This window comes from Brachyhypopomus gauderio, chromosome 5, assembly GCF_052324685.1.
Source record: "Brachyhypopomus gauderio isolate BG-103 chromosome 5, BGAUD_0.2, whole genome shotgun sequence".
NCBI classification, from domain to species: domain Eukaryota; kingdom Metazoa; phylum Chordata; class Actinopteri; order Gymnotiformes; family Hypopomidae; genus Brachyhypopomus; species Brachyhypopomus gauderio.
This window is the reverse complement of record NC_135215.1, coordinates 13301635-13322727: the sequence shown is the minus strand read 5'-3', so window position 1 is coordinate 13322727 and position 21093 is coordinate 13301635. Positions and strand designations below refer to the sequence as shown.

The window sequence follows — 21093 nt, the reverse complement described above, 5'->3', positions numbered from 1 at the left end:
CTTTGTAAGAGTACATGGCAGATCACCATAATGGCTTTATGTTATACATGGGATGTCTTTCTGGAATCATTGAGCTACTTTACAGAATGTTTAAACACCTAATCCCACTTTCCCAAATTCGTATAATTAATATAAAATTCTAGATGGCAAAGAGTAGCCTATATCAAGAATTTTGACAAATGTGCACTTTAAAAGACACTGTGCGTGTTACTTTGTGTATTTGACTTAAACAGCAATAAGAAAATTAATAGTAATAGTATTGTCTGAGTGTAGTTCATCATATCGAACTCACTGTGCCGCTATTAGCCAGTGTGTTTCTGTTAAAATAGTGTGTGACGTTCAGTGCCCGCATCATTTCAGTACACACAAGTCAAAGGAGAGACAAAGAACACGAACAGGACATATCGTTATTTGCCGTGTTCTAGAAATACGGGAGTCTTCTTGTTTTTCTTATCCTGAAAATCGGCCTATGCACAGTACATTGGATCTGTAACTACCTCAAATATTATTCGTTTTCTTCTCACCGATGAAAACGACCGACGGAACAATGGCACAGCAAGTATTTTTGTTTGTGTGGCTTCTCTTACTCAGTGTAGCGAGCGGGCAGGTCAGTTACTCCATTCCTGAGGAAATGCCAAAGGGCTCTTTAGTCGGTAATATAGTGCAGGATTTAGGTTTAGAATTAAGAAGGCTGAAATCAGGTAATGCTCACATTTATACTGGAGACAGCGCTGAATACGTCGAGTTGAATAAAGAAAGAGGAGTCCTCCTCATCAAACAGAGGATGGACCGAGAAGCGTTATGCGGTCAGACAACGCCTTGCGCGCTGCTCTTTCAAATAATTCTGGAAAACCCGATGGAATTGTTCAGGGTGACGTTAGAAATTACGGATATCAATGACAATGCGCCACAATTTGCCGTGAATGACATGAAATTTGAAATAAGTGAGTCGGCCTTCTCTGGTGCAAAATTTACCGTAGAGACTGCTGTAGATAATGACGTTGGTGTTAATGGCCTCCAAAATTACAGTTTAAAACCTACTGATAATTTTGTTTTAAAATCACATAATTTACCGGATGGCAGTAAGAGTGTGGAATTAGTTTTAGAAAAAAACCTAGACCGAGAGAAGCAAGATTATATTACGCTGCTGTTAACGGCTTTTGATGGAGGCGAGCCTCAGATGTCTGGTACAATGCAAATAATGATTAAAGTTTTGGACGCAAACGATAACGCCCCTGTTTGTAATCAGGCAGTGTATAAGGCCAGTTTGGAAGAGAACGCGCCGAAGGGCACTGTTTTAACCACAGTTAGTGCCTCAGACGCGGATGAAGGATCGAACAGCGTCGTTGTGTATTCAGTGTCTTCCACCTCGAAAGGAGTGTCTGACCTATTTGAAATAGGTCAGAATGATGGTGTAGTAAAGTTAATCGGAAATATAGATTACGAAAAACACAAACAGTACCAGTTTGTAGTTGAAGCAAGGGACCACGGCGGTCTTACCGATACTTGTAAAGTTATTTTTGATGTCACTGACAAAAACGACAACAAACCGGCCATCAGTATTATGTCTAAATTATATCAAATTTCTGAAAGTGCCAAGCCAGGAACCGTTCTGGCAATGATGAATATACAGGATGCCGACACACATGAAAATGGCAGAGTGAGATGTGAATTGAATGAAAACATTCCGTTTGCAATTCAGTCCTCGTCGGATGGATTTTATACTGTTACAAGTGAAGGTGATTTAGACCGGGAAAGAGTCTCCGCATATAATATCAGTGTCTCGTGCGCTGATGAGGGAGAGCCCTCGCTGTCCAGCAGCGTCACTCTCTCCTTACAAATATCAGACGTGAATGACAACGCGCCGGTCTTTGAGAGGAGCTCGTATGAGGCTTCTGTTATGGAAAATAACAACCCAGGCGTTTCCGTATTCACTATAAAAGCCGTGGACGCAGACTGGAATCAAAATGCCCGAATTTCTTACATACTGGAGGACTCGTCGGTAAACGGACTGCCTATTTCTTCTTTCGTTTCAGTCGGGGCTGATAGTGGTGTCATCCACGCACTGCGCTCCTTTGACTACGAACAGATCAAGAATTTTCAGTTCCATATCAAAGCGCAAGATGGAGGCTCCCCTCCTCTAAGTAGCAATGTGAGTGTCAAAATAATTATACAAGACCAAAATGATAACGCACCTCAGGTTCTGTACCCGGTACAAAGTACAAGCTCTCAGGTGGCTGAAATAGTGCCTCGTTCAGCAGATGTGGGCTATCTGGTCACTAAAGTGGTGGCTGTTGATGTGGACTCCGGACAGAATGCCTGGCTCTCATATAAACTACAGAAAGCGACAGACAGGGCGCTGTTTGAAGTGGGCTTACAGAATGGAGAAATAAGAACTGTACGCCAAGTCACTGATAAAGATGCTGTGAAACAGAAGCTCACTGTTGTAGTGGAGGACAACGGACAGCCCTCTCGTTCAGCTACAGTCAATATTAACGTGGCGGTGGCGGACAGCTTCCCTGAAGTGCTCTCAGAGTTCACGGATTTTACACAAGACAAGGAATATAATGACAACCTAACATTTTATCTGGTCTTGGCATTGGCAGTAGTGTCGTTTTTGTTTATATTGTGCTTAGTAGTTATAATATCTGTAAAAATATACAAATGGAGGCAACATCGCATTTACTATAATTCCAGTCTTCCGGTTATTCCTTACTGTCCTCCGCGTTACGATGACAACGTGAGTACAGGAACACTGCAACAGGTTCATAATTACGAGCTGTACAGAACTACTGACTCCAGAAAGAGTGATTTTAAGTACATCACACCACGCAGTCGGAGCGTGCTGATAGTGAATCCTAGTTCTACGGGAACGACGCAACGTGCGCTCAGCGAGAGCAACAACCTGAATGATCTAGAGTCGCCACAAAAGGTGAGAATTTTAGTACTCGCTGTTTATTGTTGTCTTTATCTTTACTCACTCAGGACATGTTAATTCTGATTTGGTTTCGAATTCATAGCAGCTTTTTCTCTTTTGTCTCGCTGTTACGTATGAATTGCGTTATAATGGATATGCAGTTACTTGTGGGCTTGTTGCGTGCTGGCAAAGGCCAGTGTAATCCTTTCTTGTTGTTGTTATACAGTCATTTTTTTATTTTATTGTTTTTCATATACCATTGCAGACTTGGCCAAATGATGATAATTAGAAAAACAAACAACAGAAGGCATCGTATCTTATGTAATTTCGTAATGTTTCTAGTGATTTCTTTGTGGTATTCTTTATACCAGTTATTGTCACCAAGTGCCGCTGTTGGCTTAAGCTGTAACGTGTATTTAAATCCCAGCCACTCCCCGTGCTTTGCAGCACTCGCATACAGAACCATACAGCGACTGCCACACACGGGCCTTTCTACTATTCTCCTGTAATAACATTTTTTTTGTTATCTGCGATCTATTTGGACAGTCTGTACTGGGATACTGTATTACCAAATATATTGGCTACAGTTGTGTATAGAGGACATCTTTTTCTGCTGTGCGTCATGTGGATATTTAGACGTATCTTTGGGAGTGTGCTCTGCGCTGGGCGTAATGGATTTTTTAACAAAGTGCAGGTATTGGCCTTAATACTCCTCTCAATAGCTGGTGTGATATTGGGACAAATTCGCTATTCTATCCCGGAAGAATTGAAAAAGGGGTCGTTTGTGGGAAACGTCGCAGAAGATTTAGGTTTGGATGCACGGCGGATGAAATCGGGTGGCGCGCGCATTGTTAGCAGCGAAAGCAGCGAGTTGGTCAGGTTGGATCTAGACAAAGGCTTTCTGGTAGTCGCAGATCGGATCGACAGAGAGCTTCTTTGTGGTCAGACGTCTCCCTGTAGTCTAAATCTGGAAATAATCATTACGAATCCTATGCAACTGCACAGTGTCCTGATAGAAGTGTTAGATGTGAACGATAATGCTCCACTGTTTACAGAGAAGGAAATACGGTTAGAGCTATCTGAATCGGCTCAAATTGGCACGCATATTTTACAAGAGAGTGCAATAGATCATGACGTCGGTAAAAATTCTCTCCATGGCTATACTTTACATCCGACTGATCAATTTAATGTTAAAGTCCAGGCTGGTCCTGATGGCAGTAAATATGCGGAACTGTATTTGCATGCCCCTATAGACAGAGAAAAAGAGGATACACTGCTTCTCACATTAACTGCTGTGGATGGTGGCGATCCACAGAGATCCGGCTCGCTTATAATACATATATCCGTGTTAGATGCCAATGATAATGTACCAGTTTTTACACAGAAAGAGTTCAAGGCTGTAATTGCAGAAAACTCTCCGAAAGATACTGTGGTAATGATAGTGAGTGCTACAGATGCTGACGAGGGCTCCTACGGTCATGTAACATACCATTTCTCTCGATTATCTGCTGACGTTGCGGATATTTTTGCAATTAACGAGAATTCCGGTGAAATAACCGTTAGAGGTCCAATTGATTATGAAAAGCAGAAATATTTCGAGCTCGGTGTCCAAGCAAGAGATCAAGGTGGTTTTATTGCGTCTACTAAAATCGTGATTGAAGTTGTTGATGTGAACGACAATCATCCTATAATATCTTTGACATCATTTTCCAGTCCTGTTTCAGAGGATTCTGCTAGCGGTACTACGGTAGCCATTGTTAATGTGAAAGATATTGACTCTGGCTCAAACGGCATGGTAAAATGCTCTATAAACGAGAAAATTCCTTTTAAAATCAAACCGTCTTTTAAGAACTATTACACGTTAACAACGGATGGCATATTAGATAGAGAGAGTAAATCCGAGTATAATATTACATTCACCTCTGTGGACGAAGGAACACCGCCCCTCTCTTCTAGCAAAACTATTAGTCTTCAAATATCCGATGTGAATGATAATCCGCCGATATTTGAGAAGCCTTTGTATTCCGCGTTTATAATGGAGAACAATTCTCCCGGCGCGTCTATATTTTCAGTCAAAGCGAAAGATTTAGATTGGAACCAAAATTCGCGAATATCTTACGTACTTATAGACGGACACTTCAATGGAGATCCATTATCGACCTTTGTTTCAGTGAATGCGGAGAGTGGTGTTATACATTCCGTGCGCTCTTTCGATTATGAACAGATCAAATTATTAGAATTTTTTGTACAAGCTCAAGATGGAGGCTCGCCGTCATTAAGTAGCAATGCTACAGTGAAAATTAATGTACAAGATCAAAATGACAACGCACCGCAAATTTTGTACCCAGTACAGACCGGGAGCTTTCAGGTGGCTGAAATAGTGCCTCGTTCAGCAGAGGTGGGCTATCTGGTCACTAAAGTGGTGGCTGTTGATGTGGACTCCGGACAGAATGCCTGGCTCTCATATAAACTACAGAAAGCGACAGACAGGGCGCTGTTTGAAGTGGGCTTACAGAATGGAGAAATAAGAACTGTACGCCAAGTCACTGATAAAGATGCTGTGAAACAGAAGCTCACTGTTGTAGTGGAGGACAACGGACAGCCCTCTCGTTCAGCTACAGTCAATATTAACGTGGCGGTGGCGGACAGCTTCCCTGAAGTGCTCTCGGAGTTCACTGACTTTATGCACGACAAGGAATATAATGACAACCTGACATTTTATCTGGTCTTGGCCTTGGCTGTAGTTTCATTTCTCTTCATCGTGTCCATCATAGCCATACTGTCAGTTAAATGCTACAGATGGAGACGTGAGCGGATGTTTTACAAATCCGGTGCCAACCTCCCAGTTATTCCATATTATCCACCACTGTACGCAGACGTAGGGGACACAGGAACTTTGCAGCATCTTTATAATTATGAGGTTTCCAAAACCACTGACTCCAGAAAGAGCCATTTAAACTATGCCAGACCCAGTGAGAGCATCATCACTTTGGACACCCGTGGGACACACACACTGGCACATGCACAGATGGGGAAACCAACCAGTGATGCTTGTGATGATCAGGTGAGCTTGCATTGTTTGTTTGTAGATTATTGTGTTTGTTTTTTGGGGGGGGGGGGGGGTGTTTGTTTTAAAGTGTCAAGTCTGAATAGTAGACTTTCTTGCCTTTTTGTAGTGTTCTGTTGTAAACCTGCACTAGGAGTAGATGTATTCATTTTGAGACATGTGAGTAATGGTAAAGTAGTGGGTTCTCAAGAGATTAACCCACAGCCACTGACCACAGTGCTGAAATGAATTTTTGTGGGCAAATGGTTATTCTTGACACCTCTTATTTGAAATGCACTGTTATCCTCCCTAACTCCTTCCTTGTTCTCTCTTTAACTGTTTTATTTTCCGTTTGCATATAAAATACACACACACACACACACACACACACACACACACACACACACACACACACAAATAAATACACAGACACTCACACACACACACACAGGGCCAGACTCTGAGACAGTTGCTCAGGCCAGGAATCATGCACAATGGTGCATAAAATGCTAACATTTGCCAAAGACAGAATAGACCATGAAGGGTTATGTTGACTGGCAACACCTCACGCTTTAAAATTTCAAATAATTCTGGAAAACTGTATGAAATTTTACACTATTTTTGTTGAAGTGGGACATATCATTGACAACCCCAAGCTTTGCGAACGCTGGAATTAATTTCTTAATCATTGAATCACCTATTCCGGGAGTCAAGTTCACGTTAGAGCCTGCTGTAGACAAAAAGGTTTGAAGTACTTTTTTTTTCATTTCATCTTTCACTGCAGTCTTGCCCAAATGATAATACCTAAAACAACAGAAGGCATCATATATTGTGTCATTTCGTAATGTTTCTAGTGATTTCTTTGTGATATTATTTATACCAATTATTGTCACCAAGTGCCGCTGTTGGCTTAAGCTGTAACGTGTATTTAAATCCCAGTCACTCCCCGTGCTTTGCAGCACTCGCATACAAAACCATACAGCGACTGCCACACACGGGCCTTTCTGGTAATCTCCGGTAATAACACATTTTGTTATCTGCGATCTATTTGGACAGTCTGTACTGGGACACTGTATTACCAAATATATTGGCTACAGTTGTGTATAGAGGACATCTTTTTCTGCTGTGCGTCATGTGGATATTTAGACGTATCTTTGGGAGTGTGCTCTGCGCTGGGCGTAATGGATTTTTTAACAAAGTGCAGGTATTGGCCTTAATACTCCTCTCAATAGCTGGTGGGATATTGGGACAAATCCGCTATTCTATCCCGGAAGAATTGAAAAAGGGGTCGTTTGTGGGAAACGTCGCAGAAGATTTAGGTTTGGATGCACGGCGGATGAAATCGGGTGGCGCGCGCATTGTTAGCAGCGAAAGCAGCGAGTTGGTCAGGTTGGATCTAGACAAAGGCTTTCTGGTAGTCGCAGATCGGATCGACAGAGAGCTTCTTTGTGGTCAGACGTCTCCCTGTAGTCTAAATCTGGAAATAATCATTACGAATCCTATGCAACTGCACAGTGTCCTGATAGAAGTGTTAGATGTGAACGATAATGCTCCACTGTTTACAGAGAAGGAAATACGGTTAGAGCTATCTGAATCGGCTCAACCTGGCACGCATATTTTACAAGAACGTGCAGTAGATCATGACGTCGGTAAAAATTCTCTCCATGGCTATACTTTACATCCCACTGATCAATTTAATGTTAAAGTCCAGGCTGGTCCTGATGGCAGTAAAAATGCGGAACTGTATTTGCATGCCCCATTAGACAGAGAAAAAGAGGATACACTGCTTCTCACATTAACTGCTGTGGATGGTGGCGATCCACAGAGATCCGGCTCGCTTATAATACATATATCCGTGTTAGATGCCAATGATAATGTACCAGTTTTTACACAGAAAGAGTTCAAGGCTGTAATTGCAGAAAACTCTCCGAAAGATACTGTGGTAATGATAGTGAGTGCTACAGATGCTGACGAGGGCTCCTACGGTCATGTAACATACCATTTCTCTCGATTATCGGCTGACGTTGCAGATCTTTTTACAATTAACGAGAACTCCGGTGAAATAACAGTTAGAGGTCCAATTGATTATGAAAAGCAGAAATATTTCGAGCTCGGAGTTCAAGCAAAAGATCAAGGTGGTTTAATTGCGTCCACCGAAATCGTGATTGAAGTTGTTGATGTGAACGACAATCCTCCTATAATATCTTTGACATCATTTTCCAGTCCTGTTTCAGAGGATTCTGCTAGCGGTACTACGGTAGCCATTGTTAATGTGAAAGATATTGACTCTGGCACAAACGGCATGGTAAAATGCTCTATAACCACGAAAATTCCTTTTACAATCAAACCGTCTTTTAAGAACTATTACACGTTAACAACGGATGGCATATTAGATAGAGAGAGTAAGTCAGAATATAATATTACATTCACCGCAGTGGACGAAGGAACACCGCCCCTCTCTACTAGCAAAACTATTAGTCTTAAAATATCCGATGTGAATGATAATCCGCCGATATTTGAGAAGCATTTGTATTCCGCGTTTATAATGGAGAACAATTCTCCCGGCGCGTCTATATTTTCAGTCAAAGCGAAAGATTTAGATTGGAACCAAAATTCGCGAATATCTTACGTACTTATAGACGGACACTTCAATGGAGACCCATTATCGACCTTTGTTTCAGTGAATGCGGAGAGTGGTGTTATACATTCCGTGCGCTCTTACGATTATGAACAGATCAAAACATTAGAATTTTTTGTACAAGCTCAAGATGGAGGCTCGCCGTCATTAAGTAGCAACGCTACAGTGAAAATTAATGTACAAGATCAAAATGACAACGCACCACAAATTTTGTACCCAGTACAGACCGGGAGCTTTCAGGTGACTGAAATAGTGCCTCGTTCAGCAGAGGTGGGCTATCTGGTCACTAAAGTGGTGGCTGTTGATGTGGACTCCGGACAGAATGCCTGGCTCTCATATAAACTACAGAAAGCGACAGACAGGGCGCTGTTTGAAGTGGGCTTACAGAATGGAGAAATAAGAACTGTACGCCAAGTCACTGATAAAGATGCTGTGAAACAGAAGCTCACTGTTGTAGTGGAGGACAACGGACAGCCCTCTCGTTCAGCTACAGTCAATATTAACGTGGCGGTGGCGGACAGCTTCCCTGAAGTGCTCTCGGAGTTCACTGACTTTACGCACGACAAGGAATACAACAACCTCACCTTATATCTGGTTTTGGCCTTGGCTGTAGTTTCATTTCTCTTCATCGTGTCCATCATAGCCATACTGTCAGTTAAATGCTACAGATGGAGACGTGAACGGATGTTTTACAAATCCGGTGCCAACCTCCCAGTTATTCCATATTATCCACCACTGTACGCAGACGTAGGGGACACAGGAACTTTGCAGCATCTTTATAATTATGAGGTTTCCAAAACCACTGACTCCAGAAAGAGCCATTTAAACTATGCCAGACCCAGTGAGAGCATCATCACTTTGGACACCCGTGGGACACACACACTGGCACATGCACAGATGGGGAAACCAACCAGTGATGCTTGTGATGATCAGGTGAGCTTGCTTGGTTTGTTTGTAGATTATTGTGTTTGTTTTGGGGGTGTGTGTTTGTTTTAAAGTGTCAAGTCTGAATAGTACTTTCTTGCCTTTTTGTAGTGTTCTGTTGTAAACCTGCACTAGGAGTAGATGTATTCATTGTGAGACATGTGAGTAGTTGGTTCTCAAGAGATTAGCCAACAATCACTGACACAGTGCTGAAATTAATGTAAACATTTGTGTTTTGTTAGAAAATGGTTTTTCTTTACAGCTGTTACTTGAAATGCACTTTTGTTCTTCCTTCCTTAAACCATACTATCTACCTTTTACTATTACATTTTATTACGTTTAAGTTATGTTATACGTTATACTTATGTTTACACACACGTATACACACACGCGCGTATTATGCAGTTTGTCACGTTGAACTCCATGTGCCGCTATTGGTCAACCTGTGGTAGTAGTGTTTTGTAATTCTCTCAGCGCCTCCCCCGCTGCCTTGATATTTTATGGAGAGAAAAAAGCGCATGCGGAGAACGCCTAGCTCGTTTAGGGAAGAACACAGGACACGGAATCGTGACTGTAACGATATATGGAGGGTTTGTTGCGAAGATATATTTCTTTATTGTTTTAAATGTTGCACTGGATATTTTGCTAATATCGTGTTGGACTTCAATCTTAACGCACTCCCACTACCCCTGGATCTATTTTATGTGTAGAGGAAATGTCGGAAAGAACAATGACGCGGCAAGTACTCTCATTTATTTGTCTGCTTTTTCTGAGTCCTGTGAGGGGACAGGTCAGTTATTCTATTCCAGAGGAAATGCCAAAAGGCTCTTTAGTCGGTAATATAGCGCAGGATTTGGGATTAGATGTCCAAAGGTTGAAATCAGGTAAAGCTCGCATTTATACGGGAGACGGCGCCGAACACGTCGAACTAAACAAAGAAAGAGGAATCCTCCTTACAAAAGACAGAATAGACCGCGAGGGGTTTTGTGGACAGACAACACCTTGCGCTATACATTTTCAAATAATTCTGGAAAACCCTATGGAATTTTACACTATTACTGTTGAAGTGTTAGATATCAATGACAACCCCCCAAGCTTTGAGAACGCGGAAATTAATTTCAAAATCAGTGAATCGGCAAATCCGGGAGTCAAGTTCACGTTAGAGCGTGCTGTAGATCTCGATGTCGGTATGAATAGCTTAAAAAGCTATTCATTAATGCCAAGTGATCATTTCATTCTCAAATTTAAAAACCAGATAGAAGGTCAAAATGTTGAGATGGTTTTACAAAAGCCATTAGACCGTGAACAAATAGAGCATATGTCGCTTGTGTTAACTGCGGTTGACGGAGGAGATCCTCAGATGTCTGGTAATATACAGATTCACATAACCGTACTAGACGCAAATGATAACGCCCCTGTTTTTACGCAGCCTGTGTATAAAGCTGCCGTTAAGGAAAACGCCCCAAAAGGATCCATCGTTGCCACAGTGAGCGCTTCTGATGCTGATGAGGGCTCCAATAGTAAGATAGGTTATTCCATCACAAACACTCAAGATAACGTTCGTTACGTATTTGACATAAACGAAGACAATGGCCAAGTTGCAGTCGTAGGACATATTGACTTCGAAAAGGCTAAATTCTACGAGATACATGTACAAGCCAGTGATCGCGGTGGTCTGACTGACTCTTGTAAAATAGTAGTTGATGTTCTTGACATTAATGATAACAGTCCTTCAATAAGCGTAATGTCAAAAACAAATATAATAGCGGAAGATTCTAAGTCAGGAACGGTGGTTACGATGATTAACATTCAAGATCCAGACTCGGGGGAAAATGGGAAAGTTCAGTGTTTTTTGAAAGAGGACATTCCTTTTATGCTCAAAACAACTACAAATAATTTCTTCAGTTTAGTCACGGATAGTGATTTAGACCGGGAGAGAGAGTCTGCGTACAATATCAGTGTCTCGTGCGCTGATGAGGGAGAGCCCTCGCTGTCCAGCAGCGTCACTCTCTCCTTACAAATATCAGACGTGAATGACAACGCGCCGGTCTTTGAGAGGAGCTCGTACGAGGCTTCTGTTATGGAAAATAACAACCCAGGCGTTTCCGTATTCACTATAAAAGCCGTGGACGCAGACTGGAATCAGAATGCCCGAATTTCTTACATATTGGAGGACTCGTCGGTAAACGGACTGCCTATTTCTTCTTTCGTGTCAGTCGGGGCTGATAGTGGTGTCATCCACGCACTGCGCTCCTTTGACTACGAACAGATCAAGAATTTTCAGTTCCATATCAAAGCGCAAGATGGAGGCTCCCCTCCTCTAAGTAGCAATGTGAGTGTCAAAATAATTATACAAGACCAAAATGACAACGCACCTCAGGTTCTGTACCCGGTACAAACCGCTGGCTCTCAGGTGGCTGAAATAGTGTCTCGTTCAGCAGAGGTGGGCTATCTGGTCACTAAAGTGGTGGCTGTTGATGTGGACTCCGGACAGAATGCCTGGCTCTCATATAAACTACAGAAAGCGACAGACAGGGCGCTGTTTGAAGTGGGCTTACAGAATGGAGAAATAAGAACTGTACGCCAAGTCACTGATAAAGACGCCGTGAAACAGAAACTCACTGTTGTAGTGGAGGACAACGGACAGCCCTCTCGTTCAGCTACAGTCAATATTAACGTGGCGGTGGCGGACAGCTTCCCTGAAGTGCTCTCGGAGTTCACTGACTTTACGCACGACAAGGAATATAATGACAACCTGACATTTTATCTGGTCTTGGCCTTGGCTGTAGTTTCATTTCTCTTCATCGTGTCCATCATAGCCATACTGTCAGTTAAATGCTACAGATGGAGACGTGAGCGGATATTTTACAAATCCGGTGCCAACCTCCCAGTTATTCCATATTATCCACCACTTTACGCAGACGTAGGGGGAACAGGAACTTTACAGCATGTGTACAATTATGAAGTTTGCAGAACAAGCGATTCACGAAAAAGCGACCTGAAATACGGTAGACCTTCCAGTGAAAGCATCGTTAGTTTGGACACCGGTGCAACACAGACACTTACGCACGTGCTGAATGAAGAAAGGACCAACTATCCACGTGATAAGGTGAGCAGCAACCTCCATGCTTAAGGCTGAAGCAACGTAAAATTTAAGTCTTGTCTGCATTATTACAGTTTGCGGAGGGTTTTGGTGTCATTTGCTGGCCATGTTTTTACCCGGGAAATTTAAACGTACAGTACCTCTCTAAAATGTAATGATTTAAATGTTTGTGCACAGCTTTTACGTGCGACTTTGTTTGTGTTGTGATATGGAAAGAAGAGACAGTTTGCAGATCCATATTCGAGGTGACAAGAATTTTGTTACATAATGAAGCCATAATGACGCTTAACTTTCCATGAAACATGAAGGGATGGCATCAATATGGCAGCATTACACAGACACGGTAGAAAGGACTCATGGTTGTACACATACATAAACGATACGGGTCAAGTTAATCTAACACCACACATTATCCGTGACATAACCACCAATATCACAGACAAAAATACTGACATTAACACACCGAACATCGCTAGGGGGTCGCAGCGGCTCATGGGTAGTGACGTACGTTACAGTATGTTTGTTTTGTTGAATAGGACGTTATATGGTGTAGCAAAATCAGCTTCTATCGACTCCTGTACTCGTGTATTATTTACCTTTTAAATATGTTTTGACTGTTTGTCGTTCTTCTTCTTCTTCGTGCTTCAGCTGATAAATAAACACTTAGAGACGCACCTGCCCAGTATTAAAAAATATTTTGGCTGTAATATTTGTGTAATTTGCAATATTGGACTCAGTGTGCCGCTGTTGGACAGTGTGCAGCAGATACGGTAGGAGGTTTCAAACAGCGACTCCTCCATTTTACTGTATTAGAGAGAGACGAGAACACGCAGAGGAGAAGACCAGACAACATCCGTCGAGAAATCCCTCGAGTTCTGAGAATTTATTTATTACGGCACAATTAATATTTTTGCTGTTGTGGACATTGTTGAATGAACATCGCGCTGGATTCATGCCTATTCAATATAAGTGTCATTATCTGTTTCACGTCATCGAGGAATTTTCCGGACAGAACAATGACGCGGCAAGTACAATTGCTGGTTTTGCTCTTGTGGTTTAGTTTAACACGCGGACAGGTCACTTACTCCATTCCTGAGGAAATGGCGAAAGGCTCTTTTGTCGGTAGCATAGCGAATGATTTGGACTTAGATTTAAAGCGTTTGAAATCGGGTAAAGCTCGTATTTTTACTGCGGACGCTCCCGAATACATCGAGCTGAACAGAGAAAAGGGAGTCCTCCTTATCAAAGAGAGGATAGACAGAGACGCGCTATGCAGACAGACAACGCCTTGCGCTTTACATTTTCAAATTATTCTTGAAAACCCTATGGAATTTTACAGCGTTGCTGTTGAAATCACAGATATAAACGACAATCCGCCAGTGTTTAAAAAAACAGAAATGAAATTTGAAATTAGCGAGTTGGCTCAAAACGGTGCAAAATTTACACTTGAGAGAGCAATTGATCCCGATGTCGGTATTAATGGATTGCACAGCTATTCCTTGAAACCCAGTGACAACTTTGTTCTAAGTCTGCAGAGCCAGACAGGCAGCATTAAGAAGGTGGAAATGGTTTTACAGAAACCTTTAGACCGCGAGAAACAAAAGCAGTTTACATTGGTGCTAACTGCTATGGATGGAGGCGTTCCACAGATGTCTGGAACAATGCAAATACACGTTATAGTTTTGGACGCCAATGATAATGCGCCTGTATGCTCTCAGTCTGTGTTTAAAACCAGTGTGGCTGAGAATTCACCGAAAGGCACAACTGTGGCTACTGTTAGCGCTTATGATGCAGATGAGGGGTCAAACGGAGAAATTACTTATACCATAACGAACAATGCGGACGAGGATGCGGATCTGTTTGAAATAAATGGGAATGACGGTGTGTTAAAATTAGTAGGCGATATTGATTATGAGACAATGCGCGCTCATGAGATTGAAGTGCAGGTTACGGACCATGGAGGACATTCGGATTCTTGCAAAGTCATTGTTGATGTCCTTGATGCAAATGACAACAAACCAGTAATTAACATTATGTCAAAATTAAGAGAGGTGTCTGAAAGCTCACTACTTGGAACTGTCATTGCAATGATAAATGCTGCAGATCCAGATTCTGGAGAAAACGGCAAAGTTCACTGCTCCATAAATGACCATGTACCATTCACGTTAAAGTCCACATCTGCAAACTTCTTCAGTTTAGTCACGGATAGTGATTTAGACCGGGAGAGAGAGTCTGCGTACAATATCAGTGTCTCGTGTGCTGATGAGGGAGAGCCCTCGCTGTCCAGCAGCGTCACTCTCTCCTTACAAATATCAGACGTGAATGACAATGCGCCGGTCTTTCAGAGGAGCTCGTATGAGGCTTCTGTCATAGAGAACAACACACCTGGTCTCTCCATATTCACCATCAATGCCAGAGACGCAGACTGGAACCAAAATGCACGAGTTTCTTATATACTGGAGGACTCGTTGGTTAACGGGGTGCACGTGTCCTCTTATGTCTCTGTTAGTGCAGATAGTGGCATCATCAGTGCAATATGTGCTTTTGACTACGAGCAGATCAAAAAAGTGGAATTCCATGTTAAAGCACAAGATGGAGGATCACCTCCTCTCAGTAGTAATGTGAGTGTGAAAATACTTATTCGGGATCAGAATGATAACGCACCTCAGGTTCTCTACCCTGTACAGACCAGCAGCTCTCAGGTAGCTGAAATAGTGCCTCGTTCAGCAGAGGTGGGCTATCTGGTCACTAAAGTGGTGGCTGTTGATGTGGACTCCGGACAGAATGCCTGGCTCTCATATAAACTACAGAAAGCGACAGACAGGGCGCTGTTTGAAGTGGGCTTACAGAATGGAGAAATAAGAACTGTACGCCAAGTCACTGATAAAGATGCTGTGAAACAGAAGCTCACTGTTGTAGTGGAGGACAACGGACAGCCCTCTCGTTCAGCTACAGTCAATATTAACGTGGCGGTGGCGGACAGCTTCCCTGAAGAGTTCACTGACTTCACTCATGAAAAGGATTACAATGATGACATCACTTTTTATCTCATCTTGGCCTTGGCTGTAGTTTCATTTCTCTTCATCGTGTCCATCATAGCCATACTGTCAGTTAAATGCTACAGATGGAGACGTGAGCGGATGTTTTACAAATCCGGTGCCAACCTCCCAGTTATTCCATATTATCCACCACTTTATGCTGATGCAGGAGGAACAGGTACTTTACAACCTGTGTACAACTATGAGGTGTATAGAACTACTGACTCAAGGAAAACTGATCTGAAGTATGACCAACCCTCTAGTAACAGTATCATTAGTCTGGACACTAGTGGAATTCACACACTTTCACAGGCACAGAGGAAAGGCCCGACCACTGGCCAGTCTGACAGTCAGGTGAGCAATTTTGCACTATTTTAAGCTGCATGATTTTCAGGTGGTTTCATCATTTATAATGTGCATTTAATCCCTTGTACAACATTTGCAAATTTTAGATTTTTATTTAGTTGGATCTCCAATGTGTCACACATGAATGAGTATTTTAAAATCCTTCACTGATAATGTACTCCCTATTCCATTATACACGTACATAGTGATTTTGAATTTTGACTGTTGAATTTATCCAGTTAGTTTGAAATGCTGCTGTTTTGTCCTGTACAATCAGGGCCGGCGCCACGGGAGGGGGCGAATGGGGGCATTGCCCCCTCAGGCGAGGTGTCCCGCCCCCTCAATGTAAATAATAAGACCCATTTATTTTACAGCAATCGCAACATGGCACCCCCCCACCCCCCCCCACCCCCCCCCACCCCCCCCTCAACAACTTACGTTCGCCACCCCGAAATTTTCTGACGCCCCCTCACTGTATATGTTCTGGCGCCGGCCCTGTGTACAATGTAAGAAGGAACAAGCAAAAATATAAGTGTATATATACAATTAATATTTGTTTTTATTTACTTGAATGTACCATTTAACAGTGCTTATTTTCTTGAAATGATACCATTTTCTTTTGAGTAAACTGATCGAGAGACAAGTGGCGCTTGTGTAACTGCACTTTCAGCAAGGCCCTCTGCTTCTACTGATTCCCCCTCATCAGTAACTTCATAATAATGCTCACATTTACTGTTGTCCTCTGTTTCACACACTGATGTTGTTGAGGCAGCAGTTGTTCATTAGATCAGTGTAATCTAAGATTAGGAGCATTGTACGTTGTTTCCACACTGTGCAGGTTAAAAAAGGCCTTTAAAACATTGTTTTTTATAGCTCAGGAGTAGTAAAAGATTAATTGAAATTAAATGGAATTAAAGTTAAGTTGGATTTTGCTGTATTTGCTGAGAGAGAGAGAAAGAGAGAGAGAGAGAGAGAATTCTTATTATGCATTTTTTATAATCTTGTCTGTATGGTTTTTGAATTATAAGGCAGAAAAAAATAAGAAAAAGTGTTTATGACACATGAAATTACATGTTGGACAAATTTACATAACATGATGAGACCTTAGCTATTATCTTTTCAAAAGAAGGCAGTTATTTGAATATTTTTCAGATGTTTTGTTGTTACTAACTAAAGGGCTTTCTGATTTGCCTTTTTAGAGTGAATTTAAAATCTCTGACGCCAAATAAGCATGTTTTTTGGTTTTGCCGCTGTCCATGGTGCTGAATTGAACTGCTGCTTCAGACATACTTATCACAAAAGCTTTTTTGCAAGTTTAATAAAATAGTGGTAGATTCAGTTCAAATATGATTGTTTTTTAAAAATAAATATTACATATTTAGCGCTGTATTATTAAGTTATCTGACAGATATTATATATGTCCTTAGGTATCGAGCTTTGTGTGAGTGTAGGCGTGAATGTGTGTTTCTTTTCTTTGGTATACTTCACGTGACCGTTTGCCTGGTTTATACTCGACGCGCCGCGAGCGGCGCGAGGGTCCGCGCGGCGAAAATGACGTAATCGCTGTGGCTCCGCCCGTGCGCGAGGGCCTCGCGCGCTGTCGCGGCGCGAGGTCGTGCACCTCTCGAATTTTGTAACTTCGCGCGCGCGCCGCGCTTCAGCGCGATCAACAAAGTCATGTTTGCAGGGTTCATACACCTAAACAAGGTGGAATTAAAGCACTTCTACGGCACTTTCAAGGTCCATTTAAATATTTTCCAGCACGATAAACATAATTAAGTTAAATATTAATATATATACTCGAAATAATTCGAAATAATTCGCTTTTTATCACATTATTTAATGGTTGTTTATTTTCAAAACGCCCAATCTTAACGTCTTCACGTTCTCTCATGTTTCGTCCTGGAATTACAAGAGGCTCGTATTTGTTAACGTAATTTCAACATTTTAATGTACTTTAGCCTAAATTCCAGCACTTTTCAAACCTGAAACACAAAGCAACATCAAAATGCGTCAGGTAAATGTTCATTCCCCTTTTTTTGAGGGGTGTTTCTTTATACTACCACATATCGTTTCGGACAACATTGCAAAGCCATATTTATGTTTGATGCCTGGTGTATATATACGGTCTCTGGTCAGGTAAAAATGTTCTTTCCTTGATTTTGCAGAGGTTTTTTATTCTCCACTGCCACCTATTGCCACCTATCGTTTCGGAGAACACTGCAGCGACGCTCGCGACGTTCGCGAAAGTATAAACGCCTACACCGCTCGCGCAGGGTCGCGCGAGGTGGGCGGAGTCGCGCGCTACGGTCGCTCGCGAAAGTATAAACCAGGCTTTAGTCTGTGTCCTCTACTGAATACAGCTCGGTACAACTGTGCAGTTCATCTCGGTGGACAGAGAGTGCCGCTATATGTCAGTGTGTTGGGAGTTTTCTCGCAGCACCTCCTTCCCCATTTTCTCACTATTTCCATGCATGAGAAAGAGAGAGATACAGAGTCAAGCTGGACGCACAAAGGAGACGCAAATAGCGATAACCAGGCGGGAACGGGGCTAGGTCGTATATTCGTGGATCATCTCCTCACCTTTTGGATGTCGTTCCTCTGTTGCCCTTCTGTTTACAGACTGGAATAAGACCACGTATTTCTTTTTCTTGTCGCAGAAAAAAAGATGTCGGGCAGAACAAAGGGACGGCAAGTACTTGTATGTTGTATCTCGCTGTTTTTGCTCACTGTAGTGCAGGGGCAGATAAGTTACTCCATTCCTGAAGAAATGCCAAAAGGCTCTTTAATTGGTGACATTATACACGATTTGGGTTTAGATATAAGGAGACTGAAATCGGGTAAAGCTCGCATTTATACTGGAGACAGCGCGGAATACGTCGAGTTAAACAGAGAAAAGGGGCTTCTGCTAATCAAAGAGAAAATAGACCGAGAAGTATTGTGTGGGCAAACGACGCCTTGTACTCTACATTTTCAAATTATTTTAGAGAATCCATTAGAGTTTTTTAGTGTTACGATAGAGGTTACCGATATAAATGACAACCCGCCACGTTTCAGTAAGAATGAGATGGAATTTGAAATAAGCGAGTCAGCGTTCAGTGGGGCAAGGTTCGTTATAGAGAGGGCGGTTGATGATGACGTTGGTATTAATGGGCTTCAAAGCTATACATTAAAGCCCACGGATAATTTTGTACTTAAATTGCACAGCCTATCATCTGGTAGCAAAAATGTTGAAATGGTGCTTCAGAAACCGCTAGATAGAGAGAAACAAGATCATATTACATTATTATTAACCGCTGTGGACGGAGGTGAGCCGAAGATGTCGGGCACGATGCAGATACAGATTATTGTGCTAGACGCCAATGATAACGCACCCGTTTGCTTACAGCCACTGTATAAGACCAGCGTTACAGAGCATTCTCCAAAAGGAACAGCATTGACTACGATTAGTGCCGTGGATGCCGACGAAGGCCCAAGTGGACTGATAACGTACACTCTGTCAAACAACATAGACACGGCAGATATCTTCACTATAAATGACAATGATGGATTGTTGAGTGTGAATGGTGACATAGATTTTGAAAAAGTTAAGTCGTACGAGATTGACGTGGTAGCTACAGATCAAGGTGGTCATTCCGATACATGTAAAGTCATTGTTGACGTAGATGACAAAAATGATAATTGTCCTTCAATCAACATTATGTCAAAATCTAGTGATGTTTATGAAAATGTACAAATAGGAACCGTCACGGCAATAATAAATGTTCAAGACAGTGATTCTGGGGAAAATGGAAGAGTGCACTGTAAAATAAACGAGAACGTTCCTTTTAAGCTTAAATCAACGACCAATAATTTTTTTAGTTTGGTAACGGACGCATATTTAGACCGAGAGAGAGAGTCGGGGTATAATATCAGTGTGTCCTGCGCTGACGACGGCTCTCCCTCGCTCTCAAGCAGCGTCGTTCTCTCCTTAAAAATATCAGACGTGAATGACAACGCGCCTGTTTTCGAGAGGAGCTCGTATGAGGCTTCTGTCATAGAGAACAACAAACCTGGTCTCTCTATATTAACAGTCAAAGCGAGAGACGCAGACTGGAATCAGAATGCCCGAGTTTCGTATGTACTGGAGGACTCGTCGGTAAACGGGGTGCCAATCTCTTCTTACGTATCAATTAGTCCCGATAGTGGCGTCATCAATGCAGAACGTTCTTATGACTACGAACAGATAAAGAACTTCCAGCTCCGCATCAAGGCGCAAGACGGAGGGTCCCCTCCTCTCAGTAATAACGTGAGTGTGAAAATAATAATTCGGGACCAGAATGATAACGCCCCTCAGGTTCTGTACCCTGTACAAACCGCTGGCTCTCAGGTGGCTGAAATAGTGCCTCGTTCAGCAGAGGTGGGCTATCTGGTCACTAAAGTGGTGGCTGTTGATGTGGACTCCGGACAGAATGCCTGGCTCTCATATAAACTACAGAAAGCGACAGACAGGGCGCTGTTTGAAGTGGGCTTACAGAATGGAGAAATAAGAACTGTACGCCAAGTCACTGATAAAGATGCTGTGAAACAGAAGCTCACTGTTGTAGTGGAGGACAACGGACAGCCCTCTCGTTCAGCTACAGTCAATATTAACGTGGCGGTGGCGGACAGCTTCCCTGAAGTGCTCTCGGAGTTCACTGACTTTACGCACGACAAGGAATATAATGACAACCTGACATTTTATCTGGTCTTGGCCTTGGCTGTAGTTTCATTTCTCTTCATCGTATCCATCATAGCCATACTGTCAGTTAAATGCTACAGATGGAGACGTGAGCGGATGTTTTACAAATCCGGTGCCAACCTCCCAGTTATTCCATATTATCCACCCGTTTACGCAGATGTAGGAGGAACAGGAACGTTACAGCATGTGTACAATTATGAAGTTTGCAGGACAAGCGATTCACGAAAAAGCGATCTGAAATACGGTAGACCTTCCACTGAAAGCATCGTTAGTTTGGACACCGGTGCAACACAGACACTGAACCACGCGCCGAGGGATTTGGCGACTACGGATGTTGTTGATCAGGTGAGCTTCGGTGCACG

At 42.5% G+C, this 21093-nt stretch overlaps 1 protein-coding gene and 1 pseudogene across 13 annotated transcripts in view; both read left to right on the top strand.

Annotated features, from left to right (window-relative positions):
• LOC143514526 (protocadherin gamma-A11-like) overlaps window positions 1–21093 on the top strand; it is a 123455-nt gene that overhangs the window by 43198 nt on the left and 59164 nt on the right. Inside the window, exon 1 of one of the 13 annotated variants that reach the window (XM_077005837.1) lies at window positions 398–2932. The exons of 8 other annotated variants lie outside the window; for them this stretch is intronic. In XM_077005837.1, the coding sequence (XP_076861952.1) occupies window positions 527–2932 (2406 nt within the window). In that variant the 5' untranslated portion in view covers window positions 398–526. Of the gene's footprint in view, window positions 1–397; window positions 2933–6919; window positions 9535–10065; window positions 12635–13454; window positions 16021–18456; window positions 21077–21093 lie in introns of those variants that run through there. 4 more of the 13 variants (XM_077005827.1, XM_077005841.1, XM_077005824.1 and 1 more) reach the window with 4 other exon arrangements.
• LOC143513730 (protocadherin gamma-A5 pseudogene) lies at window positions 3350–6123 on the top strand (annotated as a pseudogene).